Source organism: Xyrauchen texanus, chromosome 3, assembly GCF_025860055.1.
Source record: "Xyrauchen texanus isolate HMW12.3.18 chromosome 3, RBS_HiC_50CHRs, whole genome shotgun sequence".
Classification (NCBI taxonomy): domain Eukaryota; kingdom Metazoa; phylum Chordata; class Actinopteri; order Cypriniformes; family Catostomidae; genus Xyrauchen; species Xyrauchen texanus.
In genome coordinates, this window is record NC_068278.1 from 33693755 (window position 1) to 33710860 (window position 17106).

Consider the following 17106-nt stretch of genomic DNA (forward strand, 5'->3'; position numbering starts at 1 on the left):
CTCGGTTCAATTTTATCTCCTTGACATGTTATTTTCCTCAAATTCTTCAGTGAAGTACAGTGAAGCTTTATTAAAGTTCAAATAATACAGCTCTTGTTAATAACTGGCATTTCTCTGTGTGGTAAGCGCCTCTTCAATGAGTTGCACGAATGTCCCGATCTAAGGGGAGAGATTGAAACTGCACCCGGCTGAGAGAGACTCTGCCTCGGGGACGCTCATCCCACTTAATGCAGCTAGATTAGAACGCGATTGCTCGTGACTTATTCAATCATAATATATTTCACTGTGCATTTCTTATCGTGAAGAAAATTGGCAATATGAAGCTTTATTAATGAGAGCACGATTCATTCTATTGTAAGCTTGTTTATTTAGTTTTTTTTAGTATTTGGTAAATCTTAAAGTAAAAGTTGAAGCAAAAGTTCAAAAATACTTTAAGCATACATTGTACAGTTTTGATATAATTCAAAAATAATATATTTAACTTGAAGTGTTGCTCAATGGTATATTTTTGTTCTTATTTCAGCTGTTAATTTGTTAACTTTGTTAATAAAAGAGTGTTGTTCAGTAACCTGTTTTTGTGTTTTGCATTGGTACCGAAAATGGCATTGAGTACCGTGAAATTTCACTGGTATTGGTACAGACTACTGAAATTTTGGTACCGTGACAACACTACTAAAGGCTACAAAATACCAGTCTGTGAGTCCACTCTAAAACCTTGTGAGAAATATCTCAAAGGGATAGTTCAGCCCAAAATGAAAATTCTCTTATTTAGCATCATTCCACCCTCAGACGTGTGTGATTTACTTTCTTTTGCACAACGCAAATTAATATTTTTTGGAGAATATCTCCGGCCTGTAGATTGAGATTCCAATAGTTGGCTGTCTTCTGAAGCAATCTAATCAGCTTTGGGTGAGACCAGACCAAAATGTAACTCCACTATACATCTTACCATTGCAGTCTCTCGGCACAATCATGGTTTCAAGCATGATTACACTTCCTAGTGCTTCACGCATACAGAGTACTAGATGGCGCCAAGAAGCGTAACAGAGTTTAAAATCATGATTGTGGATAGAGACTGCAATTTCAAGATGTTACATTTTGGTCTGTTCTCACCCAAAACAAACTATTTTGCTTCAGACAATATCCATTTGAGTTTAATGTATTTTAGGCAACCTTTATATGCCTTTTGGAGCTTCAAAGTTTTAGCCACAATTTGTTTATCCTCTTTACCAACACTAGGGAGGAGTTCAGTGATACCCATGCCAACTTAGAAAAGATCCATATTTATAATTAGGGGATAGAAGCACCCAACATTACTGGAAAATATTATTACATAACAGCATTTGCATACTTTAAGTTTCTAAGGCCAGAGAGTGCAAACACAGGTCCAAAGGGGTGACACTATATGTCTCATGATGATGACAAAATCACCTGTCAGAGCATATCCTCTTCCACGAAGAGATAATGGCACATATATGCTGATCCTGCAATGGATGTGCTGACAAGATCAAAGCGCACACACACACACACACCTCTAAAAATAGTCAAACTGAGCCAAAGCATAAACCAACAGGAAATAGCCAGAGACAATTCTGCATAATTGGGTCAATATTTTTTATGTGGTGCCTTTTGTGTCCCCAGTACAAATAGTTGCATTTTGTCTAAATTTGGACAAATACGAGTTCCATTTGGTTTGTCATGTAAGGTGATTTGTTATTTATTACGAATACAATTATATGGGCTTCTAATTTTATTTTATTTTATTTTTTTCATTTTAAAAGCTTTGTTTTAAAAGGTACCCATGTCCACAATGTTGTTCATTCAACTTTGATCTAAAAAATAACTGATAAAAACCTATATGTTTTCAAACATTTCATTATTATTTCATTTTCCTGGTCAAAATCTATTGAATCAAATGTTTTTATAAAAATTGTTAACTTTTGTGCAAAAAAATTAAGGTTTTATGTTCGTCCCTGGCGGTCACTGTCCACCCTGTTAAGATGCATTACGTTCCCTTGAAGGAAAAAAAGCATATTTCTCAATGACATCACTCTTATGAGGTGACATCACATCAGTGGCGGGAAATTCAACTGTGGTGTGATTTTCTACCTCTCTTAATATGTGATTTCTATGTTTTTATTAAGTGAGTTTAATGACTTTGAACAGTGTGTCCACCCTGTTAGGCCTAATTATTGAGATCAAACAAATTGAATAATTAAAAAAATTATTTGCGATAAAATATAGATTCATTATCTAGTATTCAAGGTCATGCTAGCCATTATGCTAACACAGGCAGGTTAAAGGCTGACTTTAGCTCAAAATCTCCACCCTGTTTGTATCCACCCTGTTATCCTTATTCAACGAACAGGGTGGACATGTATATTGTAATGTCGACTTAATTTTATTTTAAGAAAATAAAATATTTTTTTTTTAAATAATGTTTTGTATTGCATAGAGCTGGAAACAAATCCTAGGGTTAACACTATTAAGAATGGCACCTACACTAAGTCCAGCTGAATCACAGCGCCATTACAGAGCACGCTGTGATGCTGACCCAGAGAGAAGGCAGCAATACCTTGAGAAAGAGAGAGAAAAATGGAGAAAGTGATAAGAGAGAAGGAAAAGTATTAAAAAAAAAAAAGACAGTCAAGGTGTAAGACCAGTTCCTCATCACCACATGCATTGGTGAATGGGATGCTACAGAATCAGGTCACTCCACATGTACGCAAGACCCTTATTTTTCACTCTGCCTTAGTTGCGGACATTGCTCAGTCCTACAAAGCTTCAAGAGAAAGGGTGAAGCAAACGATAGCCATAGAGACATGTGGTAGGGCTAATGAAAAAATACAGACTCCAGTCATTTGCCTGCTGTGCTCTTGGATTCTCCAAGAAGAGAGGGAAGTTGGACAGGGAAGCAGACACGACCACTTTTCTGAGAAAGAAGAGTTCAAGGAGAGCGGAGTGTAAAGCCTGTATCCATACCTTCTTTCTTCACGACGATGTGAGTCGTGTGACAACTGGGCGCAAGCAGACCATAACTGTGAGGAAGACGAGGATGCAGAAGCGACTGCTTACTGATACACTGAAGAATCTTCATAGGAGATTTGCATCTGAAAACTCAGCGTTATACTGTCCGTTTTGTGCAAGTCGGCCTTTTTGGTTTGTGGCCCCTTCTGATGCTGATAGGGCCACGTGCCAGTGCAAAAAGCACAAAAAACTTCAGTTCATTGCTGACACCTTCTACAGCCATGGGATTGTGGACTCCAAGAACCTTGAGGAGATGGCTGACCGCACTGTATGTGCCACGGTAATCAAAGCCTGTGCTTATGGTGACTGCGAAGAGTGCTGTCTCACCACTCACCCAACCTTGAAAGCACCAACGGAGGAAATTGTACAATGGTCTGTTGAAAGGACCGATGAGGAAGAGAGGAAGACCATTACCCTTAAGGAGGTGGTGCAGACAGAGGCAGATCTGGTCAGCCATTTTCAAGACCTTTTATTCAAATTCCGTAAGCACTTATTTAACATCAGGTGGCAATATGGTGCCTACAGAAAGCTACGGGACAGCCTCCAAGCCAACGAGTGCGTAATCCACATTGACTTCAGTGAAAATGACTCATGTAAATATCACAATGAGATCCAGTCTGTGCATTTTGGAGGATCCCAGCAACAGGCAACGCTGCACTCCGGTGTACTGTACACCACTGAACAGACACCAATATCATTCTGTTCAATCTAGTCCTCATGACGACATGACCCACCAGAAATCTGGGCCCACCTGGAGCCTGTCCTGGAGATGGTGAATACCAAGCGCCCAAAGGTGGAGGCTTAATTTCTTCAGTGATGGCCCAGCAACACAGTATAAACAGAAGGGCAACTTCTACCTTCTGTCCACTTAAAAATAATTTAATAGTAAAACAAATATCTGATTAGAGTGAGGGACATATGATTCCTATAAAAATGTCATTTTAGTAGCAATCATGTACTGAAAACACATTAAAACAGTTATGTCTAAGTCCTTAAAAGGGTAGACATGTCCCACGTGTCATGTTGTTAAGGTTTATACAATGTTACAACAATTTAGGTGCCTGAGCTCGACCAATATGTTTCTCAGCAAGTTAGATATGTCCTTAATATAATAGAACATTAAAATATAGGTAAATCAACAATTCATCCCAAGTTATGAAGTCCAAATGGCACTCTATGAAAAAAAATTACCCAATTGCATTTTCCAACATTGAAAACAAGTCGAAGAGAGAACGTTCATGCATTTTTACAGAAACATGTTCAAATATGCGCACACATGCACGTACAGTTTGAGGACAGCTGATCTCTTGCCAAGCATCATTTTGACAAAGTCCCTGTAGTTGATTGTGTCGCTGCAGCCCCCAGTCACCTCTGAGATCATTTTCTTCATCTCCAGATGAGTCTTTGGCACACCCAGCTTCTCCATCATTCTCTTCAGACCCATCATGTCTAGAAAGTAGGTGCACATACAGCAGTCACATTAACATCTTGCTTTAAAGGGATCCTCCAATTTTTTTTATTTGGTCAGCATTTACTCACCTTTATGTTGTTCCAAATCCATATGACTTTCATTGTATGAATAAATAAATAAATAAATAAATAAATAAAAAAATTAAAGAGAATGGTGACTGAGGCAATCATTCTGCCTATCAGCTCCGAAAGAAAAGTGACATGTGTTTGGAACAACATGAGGGTGAGTCCCTTAAATGCACTTCAGACCAATACAAAATTCCAACACACTGAATAGATAGATCATTAATGTTCACAGAAATGCATTTATACTTGAGCAATCTAGATGGAACGTGATAACTGCCTGACAACAAAAAAAAAAACACTGTATGTGTGATCTATGTGGTTTATGCGAGGTGGCCAAAGGGCCAACACTACAGCACAAAAATATGGCTGTACTTAGAGTAGTTACATAGAGCTTTCACTGTTTACTGTCCCACATAATTTGCATTAGTGGACATTTGTACTGAATAGACCAATGTACTCTGAAATGTAATCTCAAAACGAATTTATTTATAAAGCAGTTTAAAAGTACAAATACATTTTTATGAAACATTATCATCATTGTGCATTTTTCTGCCACACAGTATACACAAATACTCCAGCTAGGCCAGTCACGATTATAAAATAAACGTCTGATCGCGGTTATTTGCTCTAACTGCGAATATTGTGCGCTTCAAATTCCAATCACATTTTAATACAAAATAAGGGAATTTTAAGCGAATAAATAAATGCCATCAACGGCGTGTTTGTGTGATTCAGTTTAACTCTTGAGCATCACTGAGCTGCACCATGGTTGTCAACCAGAGCAGCTCCTGTCTAGAAGAGCAACTGAAATACTTAAAGCACTCTTGAGGGGCGTTTCGTCAGCAGAGGCTCGCACCAAAATCCCACAAATACAGTGAGGAAAATAAGTATTTGAACACCCTGCTATTTTGCAAGTTCTCCCACTTGGAAATCATGGAGGGGTCTGAAATTGTCATCGTAGGTTCATGTCCACTGTGAGAGACATAATCTAAAAAAAAATATCCAGAAATCACAATGTATGATTTTTTAACTATTTATTTGTATGATACAGCTGCAAATAAGTATTTGAACACCTGTCTATCAGCTAGAATTCTGACCCTCAAAGACCTGTTAGTCTGCCTTTAAAATGTCCACCTCCACTCCATTTATTATCCTAAATTAGATGCACCTGTTTGAGGTCGTTAGCTGCATAAAGACACCTGTCCACCCCATACAATCAGTAAGAATCCAACTACTAACATGGCCAAGACCAAAGAGCTGTCCAAAGACACTAGAGACAAAATTGTACACCTCCACAAGGCTGGAAAGGGCTACGGGGAAATTGCCAAGCAACTTGGTGAAAAAAGGTCCACTGTTGGAGCAATCATTAGAAAATGGAAGAAGCTAAACATGACTGTCAATCTCCCTCGGACTGGGGCCCCATGCAAGATCTCACCTCGTGGGGTCTCAATGATCCTAAGAAAGGTGAGAAATCAGCCCAGAACTACACGGGAGGAGCTGGTCAATGACCTGAAAATAGCTGTGACCACCGTTTCCAAGGTTACTGTTGGTAATACACTAAGACGTCATGGTTTGAAATCATGCATGGCACGGAAGGTTCCCCTGCTTAAACCAGCACATGTCAAGGCCCGTCTTAAGTTTGCCAATGACCATTTGGATGATCCAGAGGAGTCATGGGAGAAAGTCATGTGGTCAGATGAGACCAAAATAGAACTTTTTGGTCATAATTCCACTAACCGTGTTTGGAGGAAGAAGAATGATGAGTACCATCCCAAAAACACCATCCCTACTGTGAAGCATGGGGGTGGTAGCATCATGCTTTGGGGGTGTTTTTCTGCACATGGGACAGGGTGACTGCACTGTATTAAGGAGGGGATGACCGGGGCCATGTATTGCGAGATTTTGGGGAACAACCTCCTTCCCTCAGTTAGAGCATTGAAGATGGGTCGAGGCTTGGTCTTCCAACATGACAATGACCCGAAGCACACAGCCAGGATAACCAAGGAGTGGCTCTGTAAGAAGCATATCAAGGTTCTGGCGTGGCCTAGCCAGTCTCCAGACCTAAACCCAATAGAGAATCTTTGGAGGGAGCTCAAACTCCGTGTTTCTCAGCGACAGCCCAGAAACCTGACTGATCTAGAGAAGATCTGTGTGGAGGAGTGGGCCAAAATCCCTCCTGCAGTGTGTGCAAACCTGGTGAAAAACTACAGGAAACGTTTGACCTCTGTAATTGCAAACAAAGGCTACTGTACCAAATATTAACATTGATTTTCTCAGGTGTTCAAATACTTATTTGCAGCTGTATCATACAAATAAATAGTTAAAAAATCATACATTGTGATTTCTGGATTTTTTTTTTTAGATTATGTCTCTCACAGTGGACATGCACCTACAATGACAATTTCAGACCCCTCCATGATTTCTAAGTGGGAGAACTTGCAAAATAGCAGGGTGTTCAAATACTTATTTTCCTCACTCTATATAAATTAATAAATATAAACTTTGATGGTGAACACAAAGCGCTCCAGTATCACATTAAACGATCATGTAATGGCAAATGTTCCTGGTCATAACAAGTTCATACAGGCAGTGTTAATTACACAGTGAAAGAGGACGAGACACAAGCTTACTTCATTTCTAGAGCGATAAAACGATGTTTTGCTTCATGAGAAATAAGGGCTCTTAATCAAAGAGCATTAAAATAACATTTGAAAGTGAAGAAATTATGACAAATATTTTATTATTGCATAAAATAATAATAATAAAATATATATATATATATATATATATATATATATATATATATATATATATATATATATATATATATATATATATATTTTTTTTTAATTAAAATTGACCAAATCTAAAATAGACCAAAGAGAGACATATTTTAAGTATTTAGAAATATTTTTATATTTAAAAAATTATTTTTATGTCATTCATAGTTTTAATGCCTTAAAAGTAAATCCTATATCCTTATTTTATTATTTGACTTATATCGTTGAGGTAAAAAATTAAAAAAAAAAAGACACCGTGTGTAAAGCACAATTACACCTTAAGAAATATGACAATTTATATGACAATAAATTGTGAAAGCCCTAAAAGAGAAAATGAAATCACCATAGCTCTAAAACAGACAATTAATCGTCATAATTGCAATTATCTGTCTAACAATTAATAGCCAGCCAAATTTCATAATCATGACAGACCTAACTCCAGCCATCACACACCACTATACATTTTTTACAAGTGCCTCATCATCATTTAAAGTGCTGTTATATCTGTGGCACACAAATCTCAATTGTTTACAATCAGGAATGAGGACCTATGCCACTTTTTTCTACCATCAAATGTGGACAAGCGATTACATTTTTTACGTATACATGCAAAATGAGCTTCCCACCTGAGATGAACTGCAGCTAGAACTACAAAAACATGAAATGGTATTCACAATTAACTTCCATAATGTGATGTTTTTGCATGACAAAAAACTGTGCATAAATAACAGCATATAAAGCTGGGCGGACATTTATCTATGAGGATTTGATCTGAACGTGGATGATTGGCCATATTATTGGTTAACATTATTTGCCTCTACCCATGGTTATTATCAGCAGAAACTTGTCTGAAAGTATGAAATAGGCCTACTTTTTCTTAATAAAACACAATGATTAATCATGCAAGCTAAGAACAGGAACATTTAATGAGAAAATATATAGGGAAGATTTTAATTTCAATGTCATCTTGAACAATTAAACACCTGCTAAGATGCAAATTTTTACATTTCTGGGAGACATTCTCCTGAGACGCCAATCTAGACTGAACTGCCAATAAAAAATAAAACAATCCATTGAAAAATGTATAAGGTGCTTTCTGAATATTATTACAATGCTATATACACCAGAGCCTTTTTCATTCTTACTCTAAATCATATAGACAGTGGCCTTTAAGTTGGTTACAGGTGTGTTCCCCAGTTTCCCCATAGGTCACGCATAGTTTTACCACCACCGTGAGCATGACAAAGAGCCCTAACCCACTAACACTTACTGTGTTAACTACACATGCATTCACACTTACCAATATCCCCCTGATCGTTCAGGTCAAATTCTGCATACTTATCTGTGGAGGGAAAAATAAGCAACATGGTTTTAATAGTAAAACAAGAACGACAACAAACATTTACAAAGACTTCCCCTGATAACAATGTTAAAACACAGATGTATATGCAGCGGTCACGCACACAGACACACGACGGCCACCATACAACTGCCAGTCAGGCACATGACAGCTGCGATTCAGAGGAAAACAGAGAAGAGTCTTAAGAGGGATTGTTCAGTCAAATGAAAATTTTCATAATTTTTAACTTCATGCCATCGCAAATATGTACGACTATCTTCTACTGAACACAAACAAATATTTTTAGAAGAATATCTTTGCAATGTAGGTCCATACAATGCAAATGAATGGTGAACAAAACGTAAGCTCCAAAAAGCAGCATAAAGGTAATCCATATGTCTCCAACAGTTTAATCCATGTTTTCTGAGCGATCCAATAATTCTTAGGTGAGAACAGAATAAAATATATTATTTTATATATAAAAACTCCTATTTTACTATAAAGCTTGACATCTGCAGTCTCCTTGGCGATCAAGTTTTCAATCTGGATTACACTTCCTAGTGCCATCTAGTGCCCTGTGCATGTGTCAAGCACTAGGAAGTTTAATTGAGCTTGAAATCATGATTGTGCCTAGAGACTGCAATGACAAGATACACATTGAAAAAGGAGTTTTGGTCTGTTTTCACCCAAAACCAACTGGATCGCTTAAGACATTGATTAAACCACTGGTCATACTTTTATGTCCATTTTGGTGCTTTAAAATTTTGGTCACCATTCACTTGCATTCTGTGGACCTACAGAGCCGAGTTATTCCTCTAAAAATCTTTTTGCTTCTGTTTGAGAAAGAAAGTCATACACATCTGGGATGGCATGAGGGTGAGTAAACAATGTGAGCATTTTCATTCTTGGGTGAACTATTCCTTTAAAAATGATCCACTCTTGTTTTAAAAGGTATAGTTTACCCACAAATGATCAAAATGGAAATTAACTCAAACTCAAGTTGTTCCAAACCTGTATGATCCAAACAACGTAATGGTGAGTTAATGATTGCAAAATATACATTTTTGGATGAACTATCCCTTTAAACATGAATGAAACCTAGTTCACAAAGAACTGTAGGCTATATCTGTAAATGAGGACAGCTAGTAACAGATTTGAATACCTGTCCTATTTGATTTTGATGGATTATTCTACTTGAGTATTTCGTTTCTGTCTCTCATTAAGTGTTGTTTCAGGCTCACAAAAGAGGCTTCTGTTGGAGTGGTCCCAGAGTCACCGTGAGAGGAGGCTGATGAGAGGGTTACAATGGACCCCTATGAACAAACACTGCCTGTTCACCACCAAGCTGAATGTGTTTGTGAAATGGAGCTGGTGAGAAAGGTTGTCAGTCTAAATGCAGACACAGCCTCTCTTGAAAAACTTAGTGTTTATTTCTGAAACCTTCAAATGTAACTCGCAATTTTCACAAACAAAGCACTGGCTCACTCACTATCTCTCAAAGGCATTGTCTCCCCTCCCCTTTCTTTTCACTGGGTTTAATTTAGGGTTGAGGTAAATACACATACTGACATTAGTGTGTCAAACACTGTGGTGAGGGCTCAGACTGACTGTGCGTGTGTGAGAGAGCTTTCATTTCAACAGTGTTAAGAGTAATCTCAAGGGTTTGGCACTAGTCCTCTCCCTTGTGCCTTAAACTTCTGTCCTTTTCCCCCTACATTTTCTTCCAGAGCTACTTAACCCCTTTAACCTGATCTCTCCTTCTGATAATGACCCACAACCACCAACATTAACAGTCAGTAAATAATTCAGAGGAAAAATTAGGCCTGTGGTTTTGAACTCATTCTAACTTAGTAAGATTCCTGAGTGAAACAGGCTATTAACAGAGGAAAAGAAAAATGTTTTTGAGCAGGACTTGATTTTATCAGCCAAAAAGGAATGTAGTTTGAGGTGGAACAAGCCCTTGATGCATGACAGTCTGGCCTCTGGATGGTGAATTGTTGGCAGTAATAAGTATCCACAAATTTAAACTTTCAGACATGCTGTTATTCAGATGAATATGCAGGATTGTTTTTAAAATTTGTAAATTACGAATATTTTTCATTAAGAGTCATTATGGTAGAAATTCTGACTCGCTGCACTGAGAGCAGAGAGGACAGAGAGACTACAAACCGGTATTGAAATTAATTAAACAACAAATAATCATGCGTATACAAATCTGAGTATACGTGATGTAACGCGAGTTGTGACAATCGGATGTGTTGATCGATAAGAGACTGTTTGAGCAATCATGATCACTTTTAGCTTCACTCCCTTCAATATTCACACTCTCGGTGTCAATCAAACATGCACACTCCAGGTGCTCTCAATATCTCAGTCATTTATCTCAGCACTATTCTGTGAGAATCCCAATTTAAATTAGCGGTAATGTGACCAACATTAATCTGATCACAGCAATTTCATTTTAACCATAACAGCACTGCGTCTTCATGCATTTGCTTAATAGTTTCTGATTTGTGTTACATCAAAACACCAAAGACAGTAAACAAATCATAGATATTAATGATTTCTCACTGAAGCAGTTTAGAGCTTGTAATGGATACATTGTTCTCATTTATGAACGCATCTCTGCTGTATGTAATGCTCTCATGGTTTTTACTGCTTCCCATGATGTCACAATCACCTTTTGATATTGACAGAGCTATTTATAACAGCTTCAAAACAAATAAATGTTATCAATTCACAACTAATGTCATTTTAAATGTAATTTTGGTAACTTTATAAAAAGGATCCATTCGTTAACATTAGTTAGCATCAGGAACAAAATATTTTTACAGCCTTTATTAATTATAAAGTAATCTTAGTTAATAAAACTACAATTGTTAATTGTTAGTTCATGTTAGTTCATAGTGCACTAACTAATGTTAACCAATACAACTTTTGATTTTAAAAATGTATATGTTGTAACTAACATTAAGTTAATTAGTTTATGTAAACTACATTAACCTGTTGATACGAACCCCCTGTTTGAGCACAAACCATGAAAATGGCATACCTGAAATTAAATGGTTATATTTACTTGACCCTTTTGAAAGCCGACACTCTGGGCTTTATTTCCCAAGTTTCAGAATTAATATATGTTGTTATTTTTTGGAAAAGTTTATAGTAAATGGAAATGTTTTGTGATAAAAAACAATAATAAAAGTGCCAAGACAACCCAGAAATACAATGTTCTCAAAGCCACAAGTGTAAAGAAGTTACATTTCAAATTTGAAGATGATCTAACAAAACAAATGAGGTTCCTGCAAATTTTTTTCTCTGAAAATCGCTGCCAGTGTACAAAGTAAAATTAAGGCTCCGCCTTTCAAGACGACACAAAATCTGACTGCACTGCTTGGCTATTCTGAATAAAACTACGCCGCGTTTTTAAAAATTAACTTGACACGCTCATTTTGTTTGAGAGACTCTAATATATAAGATAATATACAGTTTTACAACATGAATGCTGCTCAGATTGCATAGTTTGTTGAAGAACGATGACAAAGGGTAAATCTTTCAGGCGAGATCTAAGGTAAACAATGGAGAATATCTCAATATTTCTCAGATTGATCACTTTTATGTACAAAAAGTGCTATTGGATGTTTTTCAATGAACGCTTGACATAGTTAAACTGACCCAAGTGTGGCGAACTGGATTTATCTTGCGATTGCATTTTCATTACAAATGTTGATATTGCATGTTTTCATTTGTACTCCTGGCACAAATAACTAAATTGCTGTTTCTGGAGCATTGCTATCGTGAAACAGATCGGATATCAACGTTGAACCCTTAGACCTTTGAAAAGATGTATAATTTGTTAACATTGCTTACATTTATAATATAATTTACCATCTATAAATGTAATTAGAGTGACGTCACTCCAGAGTGCGGAGAAATTACGTATCAACAGGTTAATGTTAAATAATGTTAACAAATGGAATCTTTTTGTAAAGTGTTACTGTAATTTTACTGTATGGGGCATCACCATATAACTGTCAAGTGTGGCACAGGGCACTTAATGAAAAAACAATTATAATAATCGTACCGGTACTAAAATTGTGCTCAGTGCACCACTGCTAATGATTACGATGCATAGTGAAATCAGAAATTTGGTAGTGATTTGATTCTATTATTTTTGAACGATTCATAAATATTTCCACAAATACAAATATTAATATCTATGATTTGTTTACGGTCTTTGGCATTTTGATGGAACTCAAATCAGAAATTAATAAGCAAATGTGTGAAGACATGGTGCTGTTATGGTTAGAATGTAATGAATGTGATTAGTGGTAATGTGACCAACATTAATCTGATTTAAATTGGGATTCTCATAGAATAGTGCTGATATAAATGACTGAAGAGATATTGAGAGCACCTGGAGTGTGCATGCTTGATTGACACCACAAGTGAGCATATTGAAGGCAGTGAAGCTAAAAGTGTTCATGATCGCTCAAACAGTCTCTATCGCTCAACACAACGTCCTATTGACCGATGACTCACGCTACATCACATATATTCGGATTTGTATACGCATGTTTTTGTAGTTTTTATACCCATTTGTAGTCTCTTTATCCGCTCCGTGCTCAGGGTGCAGAGAGTCAGAATTTCTACCGTAATAACTCAATGAAAATTAATATTCATACACATGTAATTTACAAATGTTTAAAAACACCTGCAAATTCATCTGAATAAGAGCATGTCTAGTTTAAATTCGTGAATACTTAGAATTGCTAACAACTCACCCTCCAGAGGCCACAGTGTAGGTCTCCAGACAAAACAAAAATGACTAGGGAGCCATTGGCTTCTTAACTGAAACATTTAGGAGCCAAACAGCTGTTTTAGTTGCCACATCACAGAATTGCTCGATTTAGATTGTTGTTCAAATACAAGAAAGAAAGCAAAAGAAAAGACAGCTGAAAACTCCTTAATTGGGTGTATTATATATACACACACACTGTATAGTTGAGCACAAATTTGCTATAAATTCTAGAGACTGTTGTGTGTGAAAATCCCAGGAGTTCAGCAGTTACAGAAATACTCAAACCAGCCCATCTGGCACCAACAATCACCCATACGACAAGAACATCTCTGCAAGCCCATATGGAGAAACCAACTAAATCACACATATAAGCAGTCACATCAGTCCTTTATCCACAAACAGTTGTGTTTATATGAAGACTGTGCAGTATATATGTTGGTGTCCAATTGCCACTGGCATTTGAAGGAAGCATAATTAATATATTTTAGTTTGTTTCTCTTACTTTTAAAAGAATCCAGCTTGTCAGCCAAATCCTCCTCATCCCGATACTTCTGATCTTCCATAAACTCCTGCAAAACAGACGGTAGGCAATTAAGGTCACAGTTATAAAAACTTAGGACTAGGCGATATGGCAAAAAAATATTATCACAATATTCTTTTTCATATAATTCATTATCGATATTTATCACGATATTCAATCCCATTTGCTAATTTTTTTTAATTTCCAAAAAAGAAGAGAAAACGAAATCCTAAACAGTCTAAACAGTCCTTACAAAACTGTGTTGGGGGCCCAGACACAGCCAATGCAATGGTATCTGAGGGAACTTCTATGAAAATATTACAGTATTTTATAGAGTTTATCAATTGAGTGCAGTTGGATATGAATGTTATAAGAGGATCTGTTCATTTTGAATAATAATGAAGTTATACACACACACACACACACACACACACACACACATATATATATTTTTTTTTACATTAAAATTATTTTCATATTTCTTTACATACAGATATCCAAGTATGTGGGCATAGAAGCCTTTGTGACTGAGGAATGATACTGTATGGGGGTTCAGGGGTATCTCCATAGAGAAACTTTTGAAAATGTAAAAGTCTGAATTTTCATTAAAGTGAGAGACTAAGCAACTACTAGTAATTGTTTTGTCTTTCATCCTTGTCAGAGATGATGAAATCTGAATAATTTCACAAAATTAGAACAAAAATCTATTTGTTTATTATTAAAGGCTTGTAACATGCGGATTATTAAAACTAAATTTAGAAAGAAAAGACTTTATGGTCTAAAGGCGCTCTGGAAACATTCAGACCAAATTTACAATAAACATCAGATATACACAACACAACTTACATATCTAATATATACACATAATTACATACAACATAGTCATTCTAACGGGTGCCATTTGGGTCTGCAACGTTTGATGAGATGCATAAGGCACAAAAAATGTCCCAAAGTGTGTTTCCAAAGCTTAAAGTTATTCAATCAAGTGTTCTTTTAACATGATATATGATAAAAATACAATTCTTAAAGAGTAACATACAATTTTTAATCATTTTTCATTAGTACATAGCCAATTTCACATGTCTGTGTTGACCAACATGACATTTGCATCTAAAATATCACCAAATAAGTTATATATTTTTTTCAAACATTTATTATTTTCAGGATTTTGTGTGTCTCTGTATATACAAGATATATTTATTCAAAATAAACCTTATTTTTTGGTAAATATTTTATGATTTGTGTGCGTCCCTCAGTTTGACTTACCACCCCATCACACTAAATTTTTTTAACTATAAATAATGTACCGTTGCTTTAAATGACATCACAAAGTGGAAATGACATAATTTGAGCCTTGCAGCCACCAAGAACAAAAGCAAGCATGTACTGACATCCTTTTAAGTACTGACATTCTTTTACTTTGTTTATTGGTTGCTTTTTCATGTTAGGCAGTGTCCGTCAAGCTCAAACCAACCAAAACGTCATGCAAAATAGATAGGGAAAACTTGTTTATTACATTTTTTACATTATTAATGCAAAGAAAATTATATTTCAGATTGAATGCATTTATGCTATGTGTGGAACTTGACCACATGTGAGATCTGCAGCCATTTTGGGATGACATTTACCACCCCGTCACATGTTTTATTGTGACGTGGTGGTAAGGGATGTGATGGGGTGGTTCTGCTTCCCGTTTGAATAAGAGTATGCGTAAAATCAAGGACTCTAATATAGACTAATCAATTTATTTTCTGTTAACTTAACAGTGTTTGGTTCACTCACTCACTCACACACACTCACTCAATCACCATGTCTTTCAGTCACTCACTCTCTCACACACTCACCATCTCTTTCACACGCTCACTCCCTATATCTTTCACTCACTACATCTTTCACTCTCTCACTCACTTTCTTTTTCAGTCACTCACTCTCTCTTTCACTCACTCACTCACATCTCTCTCTCACTCGCTCACATCTTTCACTCTCTCTCACTCGCTCACATCTTTCACTCTCTCTCACTCGCTCACATCTTTCACTCTCTCACTCACATCTTTCACTCTCTCACTCACATCTTTCACTCTCTCAATTTCAATTTAAAAGTACTTTATTGGCATGATTGTGTTTACATACAATATGGCCAAAGCATTAATACACAAAACAGATAATGACAAGACAAATAATAATGATAAGATAGAATTAAAATAAGGTGCCAGGTAATGAATCAAATAAAAAAAAAATAAAAAACTATAACAATATACACTATACAATATAGAATAAAATATGCATTTAACACGACATTATGAACATAAGAGAATAAAAGTACTGTGGATGAAGGTTTCTGAGTGTGTGCAGCGGAGAAATGAATTTAGCTGCAACTGATGCATGATGGTCCTCCCCCAGTAACACCAGCATCTGATCGGTTTCTGCCAAACTGGAAAACTGTGGCATGAGGTTTGAGAGTTTGTGGAGGTATCTCTCTCTCAGCTCTGTAAATTTCTCACAGTGAAGGAGTAAGTGTGTCTCTGTCTCGACCTCACCTGTGTCACAGTGAGCACAGACTCGTTCTTCCTTTGGAAGCCATGTTTGTCTGTGGTCTGCCTTTTTCTATGGCCAGACTGTGATCACGGAGTCTGTATTTGGTGAGGATCCGTCTCTGTTTTGGATCTCTTACAGTGTGTTGAGATATTCTGCCAGATTATATGTTCTGTTTAGGGCCCGATAACATTCCAATTTGCTTTGGTTTTTACTTTCATTTTCCCAATGGTCCAAATATGAAGTTCTCTTACGAGAGGTTCTCTCGTATTGCGTAAGCTAGCTTACGCTACGGGAAAGATTCATCTTTTCTGAGATATTGAAGCCAAAAAATTATCCTTAATTTTTGTATCCATTGTCAACGCAGTGCGGCAGCTGCAGACCTTGAGCGGGCTAGCTAGCGAGCTCATAGGTTGCTCTGCGGCAACTGCTGCAGCCTATAGACGAGCTTGGGCGAACTCGCATCCAATGAGAGGCGTCCGGCGCTCACTGCATCAAAGCCCGCCAAAAGGGCGTGACTAGAGTGCATATAAGCGTAGTTCGTAGGCTGGAACCCTGATTTTCATCTCTTCAG

The 17106-nt window shown here is 36.8% G+C and overlaps 1 protein-coding gene across 1 annotated transcript in view; it reads right to left on the reverse strand.

The window, feature by feature from the left end:
• Nucleotides 1-17106, reverse strand: part of LOC127626538 (allograft inflammatory factor 1-like) — a 57041-nt gene that overhangs the window by 5165 nt on the left and 34770 nt on the right. Inside the window, exons 3-5 of the mRNA XM_052102415.1 lie at nt 13983-14049; nt 8644-8685; nt 4314-4476 (exon numbers count right to left, since the gene is read on the reverse strand). Of these exons, the coding sequence (XP_051958375.1) occupies nt 4314-4476; nt 8644-8685; nt 13983-14049 (272 nt within the window). The remainder of the gene's footprint in view (nt 1-4313; nt 4477-8643; nt 8686-13982; nt 14050-17106) is intronic.